Here is a 22678-nt window from a genome sequence, read left to right as displayed (position 1 = left end):
GTTGATTCTTTTTTAGTAATATACTGATTGTGACATGCATAGAAATTTTATTATTTTATTAAAAAAATATTATAAAATATTGAGGTCTTGTTTGATCTAGTATTTAATATTTAAATTATTATAAAATATTTTATTATTTTAATTAATAATTTAAATAATAAAATTAAAATAAATATTATAATTTTTAAATATTTTATTCAATTATATTATAAAATGAATAATCTAATAAATATATTTAATGAGATAATCAATTGCATTATATCAACTCCAAATAGTCAACCTTAAATTAACTTCCAATACATTTTTTCAATTTAATATTATTCAAATAAATTAAATATATTTAAATATATTTTTTTTTACTTTTACATTTATTACCTTAATTAATTTATTAACTAAAAATATTAAAATATTTTTTTATTATTATATATATTAATATATTTTACCAAAAAAAAACTATATTTTCTTAAAATCACCCCTCATCCTAACATTTTAAATAACCTACAAAATTATTTAAATATATCATTTAACATATGAGTTTGAGTAAATTAAATATTATCTTAAAATAAAATACATTTTATTTAAGATAAAAGTAGACTTTATCTAAAAGCTAGTTTTATTTATCTAAAAAATTTGAGTAAAATTATAAAATAATAAAGTTGGGTGAGTTAATTATTTTGATAATTAAAAAAGGAAAAGCACTTGATAAATAATATATTTTTAATAATAATTGAAGAGACTTAAAATCTCAGATAGACTAAAATCTGATTAAATTTGGTACATTATTTAATTTATTAATCATGAATACTAAAATATATTATATTTATTTTTATAAAATATTTTACTGTTATATATTAATATATTTAAATTTTATTATAAAAAATACTCACTTTCTTAACACCACCTACCACCATAAAATTTAAAATTATTCATAAATTATTTAAAAAAAAAACTTTATCAAACAATTGGGCCTATGGTGTTATGATCATTCTCAATTATAAACTCAACTCCAACCATAAGATCCATTTATTTAATACAGTATGGTTTTAGATTATTTGAACTATTCATTTGGTTTTCTAAAAATTAATTTTTTAAATACACAATTAGCATTTTGATTATTTATATATTGTATTTATTTTATTTAATAATTATTTGTATATCAATCATATTATCCTTCTCATATTAAACAAAAATAATAATATAAAGAGAAATAAATATGTTTGAATGAAACGGTAACTAGATATTGGGCTATATGCGGCTCTAAATTCATACTTATATACATTAATTAGGTCACTTACAATTATATATATAATTATAATTTAATTAAATATCACTCAAATTTTTATTTATTTATCATATCACTTAATTAATTAATTAACAAAAATAAAAATATTTTTTTATTTTATCATTATATATTATTAATCTTTAAATTATTTATATAAAAAAAATTAATTTTCTCAAAATTATCACAAATTATAATTATTTAATAATTCATTATCAAACCACAATCATACAATAATTCATACAACCCATCAAACTTGCACACAATTTGATGGAATTTAATTAGTCACCTTTTTGATTGACCACATTTTAAATTTTTTTCAGAAAATTTTTTAAGAAAAATTTGGATTTATAAATTCATTGAAATTTTATTTATAATAATCTTTTCAAGACTGTGAAATAGTTCAATCTTGTTAACCAATTCAAGTTCATTAGATCAATTGAGAAAAAAAATATAGTCAAGTTTAGATAATTGAGATTCTTTGATGGATAACAAGTTGAATTAGAGTTAGACCTGAGTTTGAAATAGATAAATATGATTAAATATATGTAATAATTTCACTTCGATGAGATAACATTGGGTAAACTCAAAAATCTAACTATAACGTATTATTAACTTGTTTTCATTGCTATAATTAGAAATGTCACAATTAATAACATATTTGATCATCGTCTAATGGTTTTGTTAGCCGGATTAAATATAGAAAGAGATTAAACATTATGGAGAATTCGTCCAATAATAGAGTTATACTTTTGGTATGACGCAACAAGTGTTCCCGTCTGAACAAAACGTTATGCGTTGATAATATATAAATAGTTTAATGTGGACATTACTAAAGTTGTTCACTAAGATGATTCTATATAATTTTCACTGGAAAAAATTTTGGAATCAAATATTCTATACAAGATCTCGTTCTTTAGATAGAACGTTATTCACGGTAGAATTCTAACGAATGATATATGCATGGAAAAAAATTGTATTATGGCTAGTCGTATGTGTCACGAAGATGATGAATCGACAGCTCACTTACTTTTGCATTGTCGAAGGGTGACTAATATTTGTAGTATTGGGTGATATCCGAGTCTTTGAGTAGTTGTTGACAAATTTGAATTGTTGCGGCTAATATGACATGCTTACATATTTGAGTTATCATCTCAATTATTTTTTTATGGACTATCTAGTTTGAGAGAAATTGTCGAACTTTCAATTATTGTAGTCGTTCGATTCGATGCATATCATTCATAATACTATTATTATAACGCTTTCTGAGATTCGTTTAGGAGGAAAACAGTAGGGTCTGTCGGAGATATAATCGTTCCTCTCTAAAATTTACGAGCTCGATAACTTATTGAGTAATATTTGTTCTTAATTTTTATTTATTTATTTTCGTGTTATGTTTTATTTTTGTGTTTAAATGATTTTTTTCATTAACAATGATTTTTTTTTTTTTTTAAAAAAAAAAAAAACAATTATATAATTACTACAAACTGAAAGCAAATCCATAAGAAAAATGAACTCGTATGGATCTGACTATAATCGTAAAGTTTAAGTGTTCATATGCATGCAATAATATATTTTGGGTCGATAAAATTATATTTGATAAGTACAAGGGTCAATTAGATTTAAGGCCTTCTCTAAGACATCTCCCGCGTCAGTTTCACGCAGCAGAAATGCAGTTGGGTTAGTTTACAATGGCATCATTGGTAATTAACGGAAAGTGCGTCTTCTCTCTCTCTCTTTCTCTTTTCTCTCCATGTCAGCTAGGAATTCTTTCCATGTTCTTCAGCAAATTCAGAAGATTCAGTGCATTCAGCAGCGTTAGATAAAGAAAGTATGTTCTATTTTGTTCTTGTAGAACGATTTGTTTGCTAGGTTTTCATCCTGCGAAATCGGCTCTAAGAGTGTTCTGATGAGAGAAACAGAGATGTCGAGTGCAAGGATTCCTCATTTCATCGAGATCTTCGATCCTAGTTCAAGCTCTGAACGACTGGTAATCTTTCATTTACTCTGCTCCACTTTCTCTTTATAATTTCAACGATTAAGCACAAATGGATATGTCTGTTTACTCTATTTTGAGCTATTTCTACTTCATTATTTGGTGCATTTGCTGTTTATAACACTAGTTTAGAAGAAATCAGAACGCAATTATGTATCATGAAATACTTAACTCGAGCTGTAAATAATTTAGCCGATCCCTTTGTGTTTAGATTTTGATCGATTTACGGTAAATGAGGTAATGTTTGTTCAGATCAATGTGATTTAGTGTGATTTAGAAGAATGATTTTGTCTAGTTTTTGTAACAAAGAAGGAAACAACTCATGTGTTTAGTAGGTATTCCATTTGTCTACTTAAGTGATTGACGACTCTTCAATACTTGCTTTTCTTCTGGATTATGAAAATCTAAATCCCATGCTCCTACTTCAACTGAAGGCGTTCTTAGTGGGACTTAAGCTACCTAGTTGGTTTGAAGAGATAAATTTAGTTAAAATCTCAAAATAGACAATTATGGAACAAATAATCTATTAACAAATTTGTTCTATCATGTAAAACATGTGATTAGGGAAACAAGGTATAGATGTTGAGTGGTATCAAACTCTCAATACGTGTATGTGTTTGTGATTTATATACCTAATTCAGTCACTTCCTTAATGGGTAAGTATTTGTGATTTACATACCATGCCCTTATACTTTGTGTTTAATGCTTGTTCTTGAAATTTGAGTTTACAGGAAAATGTCAATTTTCTTTTGCAGAAAATTCCATCCTTGTTTGTTGCAAAAATGGAAGCAGGGACATCTGGAACAGCTTCACTAATGGGCCCTAGTGGGTGCACTTGGCATGCTGATTTGATTCATCATGATGACAATTTGTTTCTCTATCATGGATGGAATACTTTTGTACAAGATAATTTCATAGCCTTTGGTGATGCATTAATCTTCAGATATGATGGTAACCTGCATTTCACTGTGCAAATTTTTGACCAAAGTTCATGTGAGAAAGAAGCTGCCTTTAGTGCTGAATGCAGTCAAAACTACAGCCACTACGATAAACTTACGGGAAAGAGAAGGGAAAACAAAAATGAGGGTTCTTATCTTGATTGCATTCTTGAACACGTGCCTAAAAGATCTCGAGGATCTGTTCCTCATCCAGTATGCTTAAGCAATAGCCAAGAAGAGGGATGTAAAGAGAATGGGGTGACATCTACAACTGAAACATTGCAATTTTCCATGCATGCTAATGAAACTGGGAGCCACATAATTTCATCAGTGAATACTGTTAGCCTTGCTATGTCTGCGCAGTCCAAATTCTCCCTTGACAGTCTAGGTGAATTAAACAACTAATAATTATTTCCTTGCCAAAGACATGATTATGTTAGACAATAAAGAAATAAGACTAAAGTATGATTATCCTTATATTCTGATGATCATACCATAGTTATATTACCTGACAAATGAACATCTTACTCTTAGCTAAGATCTGTAACAGGTTGATAGAAAAGTGATGTGGGACTATAATTTTCAACAGGGACAAATATTAATACTGGAGGCAACATGGAAAGAACTGCTAGAGGCAGTATGCTGACATCATCCGATGCAGAAGGCCTGGCTCAGTCTTTTTCCTCTTATTATCCCAGTTTTAGGAAGACTATGAGACGGTCCAATATCAGTGGTTCATTTACCCTAGTAAGTGCAGCCTCTGTTTTCTTCTATGTAAAAAAATAATCACTTTCTTGCTTGTTTTGTTTTACTATATTTTCTCTTAAATAATTTGCCAAGAGTTTGCCTCAACGTTGCTTGAGCACTATTGGAAGACTTTAATTTCCCAGTGCCAAGTCCTTATGGTATGCTATTTCCGACGAAAAATTACCTCAATTATGTATTTTTCAGCTAGAATAAATCAGAATTGTTATTTTATGAGATTTCTGTTGGAGGTATGCTAGTTGTGCTTTTTGTAGTCAGGATTGATTTAGATTTGCTTACTGTTCTGAAATCATAATTTTTTCCTATTTGTGAAATATGAGTCTCTTGATCCTTAGTGATTACAATATTTTTCTTAGTTCTCCACTTAGACTTCTGACTGTGTGGAAATAGTCAAACTAAGTTTATTTTATTTTATTATCTAATTTATTTTTATATATTGTTTAATATTTTATAAATTCTAATTTATGCTTTAATTGAGTAAACTAGAATAAATTATCCCTAATATTTTGGGGATTTTGATTTATCTTTATTGAGAAAAATCAGTTCCTACAATTGTATAAATATTTTCTCTCTTTATTAAAAAATTCCACATGGTATTAGAGCAGACTAAGTACATCATTATCTCTTCCCTTGTCTTCTCCATGGCCGGATTAGACATTGGTGGAGGGCTCAAATAGTCCTAAAACCTTAGTTTTATCAAACATAAACCAAATATAAGTCATCCCATTAACAGGCCAAGACTATGGGTCGTGCTAACTTTCTAAATTAAAAAAAAAAAAATCATCTCATTACTCTTCTTTATCGCCTTCCAAGTTTTTAATAGTTGCCTATATTTTTTAAGAAATTATTAAGCGAATTATTTTATATAAAAAGTCATCTTGTTCTTAAAGAGAAGAAAAAACAATCAGGAATTTTGTCAATCTGTTTAAGGAAATCCTCTGCTAGAAGATTGTGATTTCCTTGTTTCCCAGATCCTATCACTCATAAACATACTCCGAGTCTTCTAGAAGGAAACTTGATGTCATCATCTCACTCTCCGACATTTGAGCATCATCTCCATCGAGATATTGTCTCTCTAGCCATTGCTTCGACATACCTGACATACTACACAAAATCGTCAATCTTTGTCTTTTCCTTATTCACAAGTTGATGGTTGCAGCGACATAACAACATTTAAAAGCAGATATGTTTTGGGCCTTAAGGATTATTTGTATTTGTGGTATTATTTTTATTTTGTTTATTAAAAAAAGGAAGAGAACGAAAAAACACAAAAAAAATACTCATTTTCTTCGACGATTGTCCTCAAAACCACTCATTTTTTAGTTGAATTTAGTACTTCCGAGCATCTTTATTTGGGTTGAATCAAGTCAAATCAAAGGTCTCCTTGGTTTGAAAAATACTTTGCCTAGATAGGCTAGTTTGATGGGACTCGGGAGTGTGAAAATAGTCAAACTAGGTTTATTTTCTTGTATTCTTAATTTGTTTTAAAATTTTAATTTACCTTAATTGAGGAAATTATAATAAATTATTGTGATATTTAGGAATGATGATATTGTAAAAAATCATCTTTTACTACAATTGTATAAATATGTATTATCTATATCAAAACATCTCATTAAAAAATTCCACACATTGAATTATTCTTCAATATCTAACTTTATTTTAGTTTATGTTTGCTTTTGCTTTGAGATGTAGAATATTCCCTACCAGTTCTCTATGGCACATCTCCCCAATTGCAAATTGAAGGTAGTGCTCCAAAATCTGAAAGGTCAAAGCTGGAAAGTTAATTCAATCCCAACTTTGAAGGTGCATACATCTCATACTCTTTGTGGTGGATGGTTGGCTTTTTCTCGTGACAATAACATCAATCTGGGAGATATCTGCATCTTTGAACTATTAAGACAATATGAATTGCGTGTATATATTCTTAGAGTTGGCAAAGAAGAGAGAGATTGCCAAGGTGGTAAAGTAGATTTTACAGCTTTATGTAATGATCAAGCTGTTAGTTTGCTCAAAACTAGTGAATATTTTCCAATGAATAATAAAAGATTGCTGAGAAGATAAATTTGTACTGTGTAGGCAAAACTGAAGTACCTCACAGGAAATTTTCTGACTGTGAAGCAAAAGGAATCAGTTGGGTATCAGAAAATTCTTCAGCTTTTGGGAAACAAATTAGCTTACAAGACAAGCAGAATTCATATGCAAAGGGTTGTATATCAATAAAGTCAGTACCTGAAGAGAAAAAAGCAGCTCAATCATTTACTTCTAGCTATCCTCATTTTGTTAGAATTATGAAGAAATTCAACATTAGTGGCTCCTATACCCTGGTGAGTATCATCCTTTTTTTTTGCTTGTCCAGAAAGGTTTCTGCTAGAACTATATTTTTTATGCCAATGTGAGTTTCTAGTTTATCGTTAAGTGGAAACAGGTTTTGAGTGTATAAAAGAAATGAAGATGTGGGTAGATTTTTTTAAATGAATGGTAACAATGAATTACCAAATTACCCGGACAAGCCTACTTATATTTCTGTTCTCTATGATGTGTCCCCGGGTACAAATTTGGAGATGGTGTGTTGCCTCTAAGCAGGCAAACCATGTCTTTGCAATAAGTCTTTTGATTTTCTTTCTTTTCCTTGTACTGTTTTCTTACTAAATCAATCTTAAAAATAAGGTTCTTATCTTGTTTTAAATGAAAGAACAGGTCCTGAAATGTACTACTGTATTAAAGTCACTTTCCAGAATAGCTAACTTAGGAGCTTGTTTGATTTTTTTTTGTAAAAATCTTGTTTGATGATTGAAGTATCCTTGTAAGTATTTAAAATGTTATAAAAATAAATAAGGGTAATTTAGTATTTTGGTTGATGATTTGATTGATATAAAAGTGATTGATGATGAGATAAGAGGTTATTTCGATTAATAACCCTTCATCGAACAAGGCCTTTGATAATAACAAGGACTACAATAGTGAACATTAATCCTAAATTTGTTCTGAAAAGGTGTGTTCTTGACTAGTTTAGTTATGCTTCTAACTTCTCTTATCATCATGAGATTGGAATTCTCTGTTTTCTATGCATGAAGCAAGTGCATTTGTATTAACTTTTACGTAAAAAAAGAAAGCAATAGTGAAGTTTCACAAGATTCCTTGCTGAAGAATTATTGATTTTATTGCACAGAAAATACCATATCAATTTTCCATGGAACACCTCCCTGGGTGCAAAGTGGAGATTGTTCTTCGTAATTTAAGAGGACAGTCTTGGACAGTGAATTCCATTCCGTCTATGAGAGTGCAAACATTACATACTTTTTGTGGTGGGTGGATGGCCTTTGTTCGTGGCAACGTCCTTCAAATAGGAGATATCTGCATTTTCGAACTCGTTGACAGACATGAAATGCGCGTGCATATATGGAGGTTTGGAACAGAAGTTATGGATTATCAAAGTGAGAAATTAGGAGCCCCTAATGAATTAACTCTTGGATAGTCTTTCAATTTGCCTTTGTTTTGGGAGATGCATGAATTTGACCCTATCCCATCTCTGGTCTTCCTTCTGGTGAGAGTTCTTCTACTTTATACCTTATTTTCTATCGAACTTTTTACCTAATTAGAGACACAACAAGTAAGCTAGGAATAATTTCCGAGAAATATTTTGTATTGGCTATCTCGTTTTGTTAACCATTTAATGACATTGCAGGGCAGATTTGTGGAATCATAGTGACGAATAGAAAGAACGAAAAACAAGCCTAGTAGTAGTTGTTCATTTGGATGCATGATGCAGCTGCCTGTGTATACTAAGTGTATGTAATGTGTTGTACCTAAAGAAAGCTCAAACGTGGAATAACGAAAACAAAATTTGAAAAATAAACAATATCTAGGTTCAATGATATGCATTTTTGTTCTTGTATCGGCATCTTTCATTCTGGATGTAAGAGATGATGAAGAAAATGCTAACAAAGGTTTGATTCTATTAGTTTATGCCAAAATATTGTGATATTTCATTAATATCTTCATCAACAACAATTCAAAGAAATTATGTATTATAACTAAACCCCGAACTTGATCGGAAACTTTCTCTATTCTTGAACCCGATTTAAAATATTACGAAAGGGCTTTTTTTTCAATTTTTTTATTTTACTAAAACCAAAACTATGTAACTGTTTTTTCATTTACCCATTATATTTTAAATTATCTATTGTTAATTATTCGACTTAAACATGTCATCCAATTTAATTTAGTTTGATTGGGAGTTTGACTATATTTAAATATTATGTCATGAAAAATAAATAATGAACCTATTCTTATATTAATTAAAATACCAATTGTACAAAAACAATTATAGATATAATATCTTTACCCTTATGTGTTCGATAAATAAACAAAAATTGATTGAAATTATTAGTATGTTAAGTGTTTTTTAGTTAATTTTGTTTAAAGTTAATTTACAAATTGTGAATTCTATCATTCAAACAAAGTCATAATACAATCAGTCGGATGTTAAAAGATGATACCATGATTATTGTGATACAGAAGAAATAAATATGGAAAATGTACTTACTACAAAGATATCAGATCTCTCTCAAATCAGATAAAATTAACCTCTTTCAATTGGCTCCTCTCAAAGAATTTTAGGAAAAGCTCGGCCATGTTCGCGTTTTTGTGCATACACATAACCCCGATCCCATCCATCCTAACCTTACAAATGTCATGGTGGTAGTGATTTTAGTGTTTTTCAGCAGCCGAACCTCCCCATCTCTTTACTCGGTTTTCTGCTTCTTCGGCCTGCAACACAAAAAAATGGTTACAAAACGCGTATTCCTTCAAACAAAACAAAACAAAACAAAACGAGGAAGGAAGGAACCAACTTACTTCTTTAGCCCAGTTTCTAGCTGAGGTAACCCCGATCAGTATTATTGTCTGCAAGCAGATGCCTCCAAGCATTCCTCCCCATATTCCCTATTCCACATTTCACAAACCATTTACAATGCCTAAATTATATATTCAAAAACAATTATCACATTTTCTAAATCTTTTCAACACCCTTAATTAATAAACATCAAGAGTCTACAATCCAAAGACACACCACACAAGGACTAGCTAACCTATTACCTAACAAGACAGTCTCCTGATGATAAACAAACTCCTTTCATTTCTTTCCTTTACGAGCAAGAAATCGATCCTTCGCAGCTTGTATTCTACTCTGAGGGTCATCATCAGCAGCAGCAGGCTTAGCAATAATGATGGCTTCATCTTTTCCTGGCAACAAACTTTCCTTCGCTTCTTCAGCTGCTGGCTGATGAGATCCTCCACTCAGCTTCTTAACATCTACTTTCTCAAGCTTACTCAAGATCGGCCTAACCCATTCCATCTCAACCGCGCAAACATTCCTCAAGAAAGGACGTGTGGTCGCTATGAGTTCGTGATACACAACATAATTTGGAAACATCCCCTCTTCATCCGCTTCCAATACAGACGACGGATGAACCTGAACAAGCTGAGACTTAAAACCCATAGTTTTATATCCATTATGACGAATCATCCTTTCAGCAAGCTGATTCGCATATCCAACGCATAAAGCTTTCCTCAGTTTCGTGTACAAATCGAAATCTCTTTCTTTCCTTCCCCGTCTCTCCTTTCTTTCCATCTTCTGCATTATTTGAGATAGTTGCTTCCTAACATCCTTAACAAACAACATTCCTCTTACTTGTAAATTGTTATCTTTACACCACTTCACATCAAAATCATGCTCATCCCATAAATCATAGATCTGTAACAGTTGAATATGGTCTCCAAAACCAGACCCATTAGGAAGCACTGGATCATGATGATCATGATCTTGATCACGATCCTTCCTCTTCTTGCTTTTTCCAGGAAATAACGATGTTTCAGCCGAAAGCATAGCAGCAACCGACAATGCTTGTGATAAGCAACCGTAATTATTCGCCTCTAACAAAGTCCTGGAGAGCGACGGCTCCAATGGAAGCTCAGCCATTGTTCGACCAATACTTGTAATTGTTCCATCATCCTCTATAGCATCGATAAGATATAGCTGCTTTAAGGCATCCTCTAAAGAATCAGATGAAGGGGGGTCAAGAAAATCGAATTTGAGAATATCGATATCTGGAAGGTCAAGGGATTTTAAGTAAAGTACAGTTCCAGCGAGAGAAGATCGCTGAATCTCGGGGATTGTCGCATCTATGAATTCTTCGTTGTAGTATCTGGAAGGGTATAATCGATGGCATTTTCCGGGACCGGTTCTTCCAGCTCGTCCTGCTCGTTGGTCTGCCTGTACTTTACTAATTTGAACAATATCAAGTGAATACATGCCGGAAGAGGGGTTATATTGCCTTTGCTTAACATAACCAGAATCAATTACGAACACAACACCGTCAACAGTCAAAGAAGTTTCAGCTATATTTGTGGCGACAATAAACCGTCTACAGTTTTCAGGTGGAGGATTGAATACACGCACCTGCATTTGAGGTGGCAAGGAACCATGAAGGGGAAGGATAATAGCATCCATACATGAACCTTCTTCAAGACTTTGGACTCTTTCTTCCAACTTCTTAACTAGTTTCTCAATATCATCCTGTCCAGTCATGAATATTAATACATCTCCTTTTGCCTCTTTAACATGTATAGCCATGGCAGTTTCCAAGGCGGATTCAAGATAACTTAATGGCTTTTCTGGGGTGTATAGGATATTTACAGGGAATAATTTACCTGGGACATTCAATACAGGGCAATTTGAGAAGAATCTCGACACTTTTTCACCGTCGAGGGTAGCTGATGTGATTAAAACCTTTAGATTAGATGACCGTAGTTTAATCAACCTCTTCATCAAACCCATTAATATATCAGTGTTAAGACTTCTTTCGTGAGCTTCATCTAAGATGATGACGGAATATTGATTGAGTTCAGGGTTAGAGAGGCTTTCACGGAGAAGGACTCCATCAGTGAGGTACTTTATAGTTGTTTTCTCTGAAGTTCTGTCTTCAAATCGTATAGCGTATCCTACTTCTTCTCCAAGTGGTACATCCATTTCCTGAGCAACCCGTCTTGAGACAGACACTGCTGCGACTCGTCGAGGCTGAGTTACGGCGATGATGCCGGATTTGGAGTAGCCTTTTCTGTGGAGCATCTGGGAGAGTTGGGTGCTTTTTCCGGAACCAGTCTGTCCTATGATAACTACAACTGGGTGTTTCTCAACTGTATCTAAGATCTTGTCTTCAAATTGGACGATCGGAAGGTTAGCCATCGATCGGGTTGGGAAAGAATTGTAAATCTGATGTCGTGTATTCTATACACGGACGCGTCTACATAAATAGAAGGAGCGGCAGAGCGTTGCCGGATTCTAGAAGCTTAAAGATGGATTCTTTCTGCTTCAATTAAGCACTTGAGGGATGTGCGTTTGAGCTGAAGAAAGAGAAAGATTTGTGTGTATTTGATATGAAGAAAATGTGAAGGAAGAATTTGAAGGAGGATTAGGGCTGGCTAAAGAAGAAAGGCTTTGAAGATTGATGGGCCGGTGTTAAAAAAAAAAAGTTGGTCCAGTGGGCCTTTATTTAAAGAATAGGCCGTTGAACAAAAACAAAAGAAGAAATATTCTGGGCTTTATACCATATTTTATTGAACAAATTGATAAAATTATATAAAAATATTTTTTAATATTATATATATATTGAAAAATTATATAAAAAAAAAGCTTTATAAATAAATATATTAATAATTTTATAAATTTAACTATATTTACTATAGTCAGAGTGACCAAAGGATAGAGACGGAACACAAATATTATCAACGTCCCATTCCGATCAAACTGAGAAAAACCGCAAACTGAGAAAAACCGCTCGAAAACGCTAGGCAAATTATAATTATCATATCTATATATATATATATGCAAAATTTCTGCACATTAAGTTATCCTAATAGGTTATTTAAATTATTTTTAGTATAACATTTTTAAACATAAAAATTGTATTTAAATTACAATTTTATAATTTTTCAAAACAAACGAATTGATAATCAATGTCAATTCGTGTGGAATTGGAATTAGAATTCTATTGTCAATTCTAATTCTAATTTCCACCCCTAAATGTAAAGAGTTTGCTTAAGAGATTATAGGTTATCATGATCGATTTTCATTAGACACCCTAAATTAAAGTGGGGGCAATAAGTATGGATCGTGCTCGTTCGTAAATAAATAAAAAATTAACAAAAATGAATGTTGCATATTACCTCAGCTCCAAAACCAAATGTGAAGCCAAACAGAATGCCCAGAGGCAACCCAACGAGATAGTAGCTTCCAATGTTAATGTATGCAACAAGAGTTTGCCATCCAGCTCCAACAGCAACTCCTAAATCAATTAAAAAAAAGAACAACAATTGCAATTCAAATTAAAGGACATCAATAAATAGGTTGTCAATTTAACAAAATTCCTGAAAATCAAATTGAATCATTTACCTGATAAGACTGGTTGAAGGCCATTTAAGAGAACAGTAAACGCAAGCATGATGGCAAGCCTTGTAGTTTCTTTGGCCACCGGTTCGCTCGTGGTGAATAGGTAAGGGAAATAGTCTCTAGTCGCTAATACGATAGCAAAACAAACGACTCCTATTGCCATACAAGTTGTCGAAACCACAACAACTGCAACTTTGGCCAATCTCGCATTGCCTGCTCCAAGCTCGTTTGAAACTCTCACGCTTCATTTTTGAATTACAAAAGTAATTATAAACTCAAACAATGAAAGCTTATAGCTAAATTAGAAAAATGAAAAGGGAGAGTGGGTACCTTATGGCTGCATTGAATCCAATTGCAATCATAGCATCCCATCCTTGAATATTCATGCTGCAAATACATGTTAAGGATTCAATATTGATAGATAAATTTAAAGAGTAAATAGAAGAGGTGAAAAAATATCAAACCAAATAGAGACTGCATCAACTGGTATCAAAGGATTATCCAGACGGCCAGTAATCACAATAAGAAGCATCAGGTACCAGAATTCCAGGCTACAAAAATACAGAACAAACCAGATGTCACATCATAAAAAATCAAGATCAAGCATTCTATTGGTTGCAACTTATATAAATGTAGAGTTTTATCAAGATCATTTCTTCCACATAAATGAGTACAACCAAGAAAGTCATGCATGATCTATTTGGTATCATGAATTTTGATCTTGATCGTGAATACATTTCTTAAGAATGTAAGGAAACAAAATAATCTGAATCCTATTAAACAAAAAAATTACACTATAATCAGATCATGGTAGAAAACAATCTTATATCAAAAGAGAAAATCATTTTGATGTGTGACCAATATTGGAAAAAATAGCAGTTTTCAAATAGGCTCATGAAAGAAAATGATAAAATACAAACAAGGAAGCTAACCCCAATCTGTTGCTAAACAAAAACACAACAAGATGAAACTAACAATAAGGAAATACTGCAACATCAAATGAAAATGACTCTCAACCACTTCAATAATCACAAAACAATATTAATAAAAAAAAAATAACTCATTAAGCATCCAGTTGTATGCTACTCAAACATATATACATAGCTATTTTTAGTCCATGTATGTATATATGTTATTTTTTGGGAAATAAATAGATGTTTGTTATTTTGTCACAATCACTTTTGAAAATTGACACAGTACAAAATGAAAGTGATTTTATTTAGTATAAAAAGTGATTGAAGTAGGTAGAAATTATTTTAAGTGAAAAGTGGAAAGAAGAAGGTAAAAAGTGTGAAAAAAATGTTTTTTTGTAAAAAATTGTAGATCATGCTACAAAACAAAATTTAGATGATAAATCTATTGCCAATAATTTATTTTTCAAATTTTATTACTTTAAAGAAATGGAAAGTACAAAAAGGCTCAATACCCTAGAGGAAACTTTGAACCTAGAAATAATAGGAATCATGATTCAAACAAATATCAGGTGGGACATATTTACATACCATAACATGACAGCAGAGGCAAGAGAGAGCTTGATAAAGCCCCAAAGGTTGGTAAATGCAAGCCATGAGAAACCAGACCAGGCACCATCACACTTAGTGTATACAATGTAGATAAACTGGCCTAGGACTACCAACCACCAGGATCCGTTGAGAGTGATTGCAGCTCCAACAAGGCCCCACTTGAGCTTCATAATGAGCAGCCAACTGAAAAAAGCATGAATAACCAGCACAATTGCCGATACCCAAGCCATCACTGCCAACTTTCTCTGTGCCTGCAAGAACTTCTGTATTGGAAAGTTCACAGCATATGCAAACAGCTGTGGAATCATCCAAATAGCAAATTTTCCTGAAAAACACATAAAATCAGTTTCCATAACAGCTTGTGGACTCAGTGAGTTCGGAATAATTTTGATTTCATTGTATTCAGCTCCAATCTACTATGTCAAAATCACATTTTCATCATCTAATGATGAAAATAGGAAGCTCCTATCATTCTTACCAAATTAGGCAAGCCAGTGAGGGAGAATCTACCTTCACTATGCTAAGTGGACCCTATGTCCTAACTAAGAAAGGTTTTTGAAAGAGAATAAAACACTTAAATGCAAAAGGAGATACATATTTATATGTATCTAGAACATCATCTCTTTCATTGATGAACCAACCTAAACTCACTAAGTCACTATCATGCCCATGAACAAGAAGACCATTGTTTCAATAATCAATCATTCTAACTGTTTTCAGTATCTAGCTAAAGACGCATCTTTCGATTTGACACTTCATTTAAAAACACACCATTTCAGTCAGATCTATCATCTAAATGGTTGATCTACCAGATCCGGATTCAACATTCAACATAGTACTAACTAGCAACTATAACATTGCTACTTATATAGTAATGAAAAATTTACCAGCAGCTTGAGATATTTCCTCCGATTGTCCAACTAAGACCAGAAGTGGAGGCGAGTAAATATAGACTGGAATCAAAAGGCAAGCGGTAGTCAGCAAAATCACCCAAGACCGCTGCATATACACCCCAAGCATATTGATCTGTCCAGCACCAAATGCTTGTCCACATAGTGTCTCCAATGCACTCCCCATTCCCAACTGTTCATATCATTCATTACATAAACAAAACTAAACCACATGTTCAAGATATATCCACAATTTCACAATCTAATTTAGCTAAATCTTCAATTAATCATAAGTTAAGCTAGTATTTGTAGACTTGTATTGAGTGTTACCATGAAACCGAAAGCGAAACCGGCGATGACGGAATTTTCAACAGCGACGGCGGCGAGATCGACATCACTTAGGAGTCCGGCGAATGTCTGTGTTAGAGCACCGAGTGAATACTGACATATGGCGGTGAAGATTGCAGGTCCTGCTATCCTCCATAGACGGTTTGATTCATCGGAGAAATCGTTCCAATACCTGGTAACTACCGGCTGCTCTGGTTTAGCTTCTTCTTCAGCTTTGCTGCTGTGTAGTAGAAGCGGCGTGTTGTTAGTCTCCATTGATTAATGAACAAAAACTCCCTCACCGTCTTCTCTGAGAAAACCAGAGCTTTGTCACTATAAATCTTCTTCTTCTTCTTTCTCCACCTCAAGTTATATATATACTAGGACCAATAATTGAGCTTGAGCTTGAGCCTGTGATAATGATATTCTCTTAGTTGTTTGATATAATAATTCAAAATTTGTCGAAAAAATTGTGTTTAAACGCAAAATAGGTTAAAGAATTATTACTTAATTATAAAAAATTATTCTGAAATCGCGACTCGCACAAGCGAAAGGACCTCGTTGTTATACAATACAAAAGGACCCGAGAGGACCCTGAGTTAACAAAGTACATTTTGTATAACTATCATCTCCTTTGTATAAGGGCGAGGTCCATTTACTATGCGAGTTGCGATTTCAAAGTAACATTTCTGAAAAAAAATTATTAACTCACTTTGTATAATTATTTAACCATTATAATTAAGAAATCTTTATAAATAAAGGTATAATTATTCAACCATTATCAAAATAAGAAAATCTTTATAATCATATCAGATACTGCTGCATTTATTATTATTTATTGATAGTTTGATACCATGAGATATTTGTTTGATATAAATTATTAGACTTTATTTATATATAATTTTTTATATTTAAATTCAAATCAATGATTATAATTAGAATTTTCATTACCTTTGTTTAAAAAAAGTATATATATATATGAATATTTTTTTTAAACTAAATAATTTTTTTTCCTTTTTTTATTTACAAAGATTATTTTCCAAATCTACGTCAAACAAACTTTGAATAATTGTGTGAAAATATGATTTTTAAGACTAGATTTAGAATATATATAAAATTAAAAGTCAACTTATGGTAACTTTATTGATTTCAACATTATATTAAAAAACGCAATAAGTTTTGGTACTTGTATTTGTTGAGAATTTACTTATTTTTATTTTTATTATTTTCTTACTTTTTTTTGTTTTGTAATTTTTTTTCTAATGTAATATATGTTGTGTTTATTATCATTTTTTATTATATATAGACACAATCTTACAAAACAAAAATAAAATAAAATTAGTGTCTAGATATGATATATAGTTTCATTCATTTCATTTTTAACATCACAATTTGTTTATATTTTATTTTTTATAATTTCATTCAATTTAATTAGATAAATATAAACTGGAAAAAAAGAGTTACCTTTTACATTTATTTAGAATAAAATCATTATTTTTTCGTCCATTCATTTTATATCAATCAATAGATGAAGACAAAATATCAAATTATTTTATAAAGTGATTTGATGGTCGGAAAATAATAATTATTTACCATTTATAAATTGATGAGATCTAGCATTCACACATATCAATATTTGTCTTTTATACTGTTAATTAAACATGATTTATTCTATAGTATAGTACATTTATATCATTAATTTTTAACTAGACATAATCTGTGTCTATCGCAGGAATAATGGTTGAATTAAAAGGTTGAATTATGGTTGAATTAAAAGGTTGATTATTCTTATCCTATGTTTTATATTTATTTTATTTAAATTTGTTGAAAATATATTAAATAGGTTTGTTATTTGAAATGGCTGAATTTTAATTTTTGGGACAAAAATTGGAAAAATAAAATTATTAAAAAAAAGAAAGAAAGAAAGAAAGGTGCATACGGCAGTATCTCATAAAATAAGGTGGGGTCCACATGGGCAGGTTTCTGATCTCATGATTTCCACGAGTTTTTTAATCCAATTTGAGTGGTGTTTGTTCGCCAGTAAATTAATGACATTAATGAGATGGAAAAAACATATTTTTTTTATATTTTTTCAATTATCTCATCAATATTTTTGTTAAAATATTTAATAAAAAAATGTTTTTAAATAATATTTAAGAAATATTAAAAATTTAACTAAATTTATTTTTTTGAATACAATAATATATTAGCTTAACAAATCAAACATAAAAATTGCCATTTATAACATATTTATGGTTTTTAAGTTCTAGAATGCAACACAACAACAAAAAAAACACAAATATGATTATCTCATGAGATAATTCAAGTGTGGATGTTATTTTAAAGAATAACAAATTTAAATTTTAAAGAACACTTTAAATAAAATTGAAAGACATAATGAGAAGTAATATTAACTTTTTAAAATTAAAAATATATATTATGAGTATTTAATTTGATTTCTTCCACTAGTCTTAAATTTGAACACAATCATCTATTTTTTTTTTTAAAACAATCATAATCAATTAATATTCCACATTCAGCCAAATTTGTGAATAAGACCCTGTTTAAGTTTGTGCGTTTTTTAAAACTATTATTTCAATTATTTATTTTTTTATTTCATTATATAAAATTAATTTAACTTTACTGGTAGAAAGAGAAATTAAATAATATTTTTATTTAAAATCATCAAAATTTATTTATTTTTTAAAAAATTTAATCATACATATTTATTAAAAAAAACTCAAATAACTAAAAAAAAAATAAAAAAAAAATATAAACTATATGATCAACATAAAAAGTTATCTTAGGATCACTTCAATAATAGAATTTGTTGAAAGGGATTGAATATTGTTGTGTTAATTTTAACTTTCAATGTAATTTTAATCCTGTTAAGGACTTAAAAATCTATTTCTATACTTCATAAATCGTTGAAATCTTTTGAATAGATTCAAGTGCGAAAAGTGCTTGCTAGATTTGAAACGGTAAATGCAAGACTGAATACAATGGTAAGAAAATAACACAAGATTTTTTGGATGTTCGAAGATAAAACTCTTACATCACCAATTCTTCTATTTCTAGAAGGATTCCACTAGAAGACTTTGATTTGTATAACCTCTACACAAACCAATCAGAACTCGGTACTTAACAACTGTCTGTCTTAAACTTCTAGCTATCACACTCTATTAAATAGACAACGTTCTGTTCAACTTACAACACTAAAAATACTCTCAGATAATATAGTAAATTATCTCTCAACTTAGCGTTAATGAAATACATAATGCACTTATGAAAGATGAGCTAGAGAGATAGTAAATTGATCGAGAGTCGGGAGATCAAGAATTCTAAAAAGAGTTGTTTCGTTAGAGATATGTGTTCGTCGTTGTACTTTGTAGCTAGGGGTGACAATTTAGATAAGTTTCAGGTTGGCGAGTTCGGATTGAGAGGTTAACGGGTTCAACGATTCTAACATAAACCTGACTGGTAACAATTCGGGTCAAAATCTCTAACATAAACCTGACCTATTTATTTGTGTTTGACATGAATCTAACCCGTTTGACCTGTTTGACTTGATTTACTTAACTCACCTCGAACCAAACACAATATAATTAATTCATATTGTTGGAATTTTTAGGGTCACTTGTATAATAAATAATTGGGCATATGTCATATTTAATATAAGCCAAAATAATGTGATCTAATGTGAAATTAAGTTTATGACTTATGGGTGTATTTGTCATGAATATAAAGTGAGGATATCTAAGTGACATTTCTAATTTTATGAAGGGGCTAAATTAGAAATTGTCAAACCATAATAACTAACTTATTGTTGGTTATATGTAACGGTAATGGTCTCCATTTGAAGTAACATCAATTCTCCTTTGCGTCCCCATCAACAGAGAGAGAAATCCATTGACTTACTCATCAAATGGAAGAACCATTCCATATAAGGAAAGTTTAAGGAAAGAATCATTCAATCCATGCAAAGTTTAAGGAAAGAGAAGATTCACTATTCATGCGATTAATTAAGGTACGCTTACGCCAGCATTCAGATTTTAATTTCTCACATATTAAATTAGGATCTAATTAGGATAATTCTAACAATTGGTATCAGAGTCATCCTAATTTAATTATGTGAAAAAATTATATCGGTGTAGATATATATGCATGAAATTTATAGGCATGCAATTCATAATAAAAATAAAAGCATGTTATTAGGAATATATATATATATATATATTAATTTGGTATAAAGATATAAAGATTTATCGATTTATAAATATTTAGATTCTCTGGTTTTGTTAAGTTCCTAGATCTTTAAGTTTCTGTACTGAGTAACGGTTATATATTAATTAATATCGTATGAAGATTGATGGGAAGAGATATTTGAATTATCTCATAATTAAGATTCCTCCTCGGTTTAGGGATATTCCTATATTTAGATTCTCAGTAATCATATATATATATAAATATATATATATATATGCATGAATTTATAGATAATTTCATGTTTTCGGATTATATATATTGGTTTTGATAATTTCAAAGACATAATATTAGGTTATAGATAATTTCATATTTTCTGATTATATATATTGGTTTTGAGAATTTCAAACATAATATTAGGAATATATATTAATTTTGATAATTTCAATAAATTATGATGAGAATATATATATATATATTTATATTTGAAAATTTTAATCGAATATATATATATATAGATTAATAGATTAAGGGATATTTGAATTTTACGATAATTAAGATGATAAAATCCCTAAAAAGAATTTTCTTATGGATATATTGATTTTTGATAATATCGAATAATTGAGTAAATATATATATATATATATAAAGATTTATAATATTATTTAATAATGTTTATTAAATTTATTGATAGTTAGATTATCGTTTAGATTTTCTCGTTAAAAGGTTAAAGGGAGAAATTCTCTGTTTTAAATTGACCGTGTTTAGATTTTCTTGTTAAACGGTTTAGATTTTCTCGTTAAAGGGGTTAATGGAGAAATTCTCTGTTTTAAATTGAACGTGTTTAGATTTTCTTGTTAAACGGTTTAGATTTTCTCGTTAAAGGGGTTAAAGGGAGAAATTCTTTGTTTTAAATTGACCGTGTTTTAAATTGACGGTTGATATTTGTTGTTAAGGGATTAAATAATATATAATATATATTATAAATCAAGAGATAATTAAGGAATAATGTTTAAGATTATATATATATATAAATCAATATATAATAAAATTTTAATTATATCCTTTATTTTAGGATTAAAAGATTAAGGTTAATGATTATTAATAAATTAATTTATAATTGGATTCAGGCAAATATTTGACATTTGGTCAAATAAATCTTGAAGATTTATTATTTAATTTAATTAATATAAGATATTACAAATTTCAAAATCATGTAAAATTTGGCCTATAATTTTATTTTTTATAATAAAATAAATTACATGTTTCTTGGAAAATTATATATTATTGATTTGGGTTATATACAATAATATGAAATTTAAATTTAAAATAATGATATTATTGTTCATTATTTGGATTGTATTGATTGATACAAATAATCACCAAAGTGACAATGTTTGTTGAAATTAATTCAAGACAATTTTGAATGGTAGTATTGTGTAATTCATGTGATTATATTATTTAGCCCAAAGGCTGATAATTAATTGACAGAATTGTATTAATACTTGTGATGATAAATATGTAATAATTATAAAGTTTTATTCATGTGAATAATTAATCCATCCAAAGATAGATTGATTATTTGACGTGTCTTATTATTAATGTTTGATCATTACACCAAAATACTATTAGCAATTAATATTATTGTCCAAAGACTTGATATTAATGTTGCATTAAGTATTTTGAGATGGGATAAATCATTATTTGAATTTAATTGTTACTTAAGTTTATAAATGTGAGCAACTATTTTATTAAATATTCTAAGTGATTAAGGGCTATAATTTTTTATTATGTCAAGATAAAGATAGTTATTTTTAAATGAGACTGTAATATTTTTTTGAGGATATTGAGTTTGAGGGGAGAAATGATTGTGTCTTTAAAAATGATTTAGATCAATAATTCCTATTGTGGAAGATTTGATTTATATCTCCAGTGTTTTTGACATTGATAAGGATTTTATTGATATTGATGATAATGTTCAAAAATCAAGAGTAACAAGACAATATTGATCAAATTCATTAAGTACAAACTCAACAACCTCAAAATTAAGTGTCTTTATGACAATCCAGTTTAATTGAATTACTCTTTAAGAATAATTTATGGTACCCGTTACATATTTTGATATGGAGCTTCACCATAGTAGATGTTAAGGGGTTTTTTCAATAGAGACATTGAAAAACAATTTGGTGCAATGAGAATACTTTGTGTCGAGAGACCAAATTAATATGGTTTGCAAATTAAAGAAATTCATCTATAGACTTAAAGAAGCGTCTCGTTAGTGATACCACAAATTTTACAAAATAAC

General features: G+C 29.9%; 3 protein-coding genes across 5 annotated transcripts; 1 reads left to right on the top strand and 2 right to left on the bottom strand.

The window, feature by feature from the left end:
* Positions 1 to 2990: 2990 nt before the first annotated feature.
* LOC124912333 (B3 domain-containing protein Os11g0197600-like) lies at positions 2991 to 8942 on the top strand. Of its 3 annotated transcripts, none has more exons than XM_047452939.1 (7): positions 2991 to 3269; positions 4031 to 4601; positions 4803 to 4960; positions 6674 to 6938; positions 7058 to 7305; positions 8151 to 8525; positions 8667 to 8942. In XM_047452939.1, the coding sequence occupies exons 1-6, from the start codon at positions 3189 to 3191 to the stop codon at positions 8454 to 8456; spliced, it is 1629 nt and encodes a 542-aa protein (XP_047308895.1). In that variant the 5' UTR covers positions 2991 to 3188; the 3' UTR covers positions 8457 to 8525; positions 8667 to 8942. The 3 variants fall into 3 exon arrangements, with proteins under 3 accessions (XP_047308895.1, XP_047308894.1, XP_047308893.1); XM_047452938.1 differs by having other exon boundaries at positions 6674 to 6965; positions 8672 to 8942; XM_047452937.1 differs by having other exon boundaries at positions 6674 to 6965.
* Positions 8943 to 9410: 468 nt separating this feature from the next.
* Positions 9411 to 16525, bottom strand: LOC124912667 (protein DETOXIFICATION 33-like). Its single transcript, XM_047453313.1, has 9 exons — positions 16174 to 16525; positions 15841 to 16036; positions 14933 to 15278; positions 13895 to 13981; positions 13761 to 13817; positions 13434 to 13672; positions 13208 to 13326; positions 9839 to 9925; positions 9411 to 9751 (listed from the first exon to the last, which is right to left on the bottom strand). The coding sequence occupies exons 1-9, from the start codon at positions 16444 to 16446 to the stop codon at positions 9692 to 9694; spliced, it is 1464 nt and encodes a 487-aa protein (XP_047309269.1). The 5' UTR covers positions 16447 to 16525; the 3' UTR covers positions 9411 to 9691.
* LOC124912666 (probable pre-mRNA-splicing factor ATP-dependent RNA helicase DEAH4) lies at positions 9970 to 12544 on the bottom strand. Its single transcript, XM_047453312.1, has one exon. It carries the CDS (start codon positions 12225 to 12227, stop codon positions 10116 to 10118), a length of 2112 nt encoding a protein of 703 aa, XP_047309268.1. The 5' UTR covers positions 12228 to 12544; the 3' UTR covers positions 9970 to 10115.
* Positions 16526 to 22678: the final 6153 nt, after the last annotated feature.

This window comes from Impatiens glandulifera, chromosome 8 (genome assembly GCF_907164915.1).
Source record: "Impatiens glandulifera chromosome 8, dImpGla2.1, whole genome shotgun sequence".
Classification (NCBI taxonomy): domain Eukaryota; kingdom Viridiplantae; phylum Streptophyta; class Magnoliopsida; order Ericales; family Balsaminaceae; genus Impatiens; species Impatiens glandulifera.
This window is presented reverse-complemented; position numbering and strand designations above follow the sequence as displayed.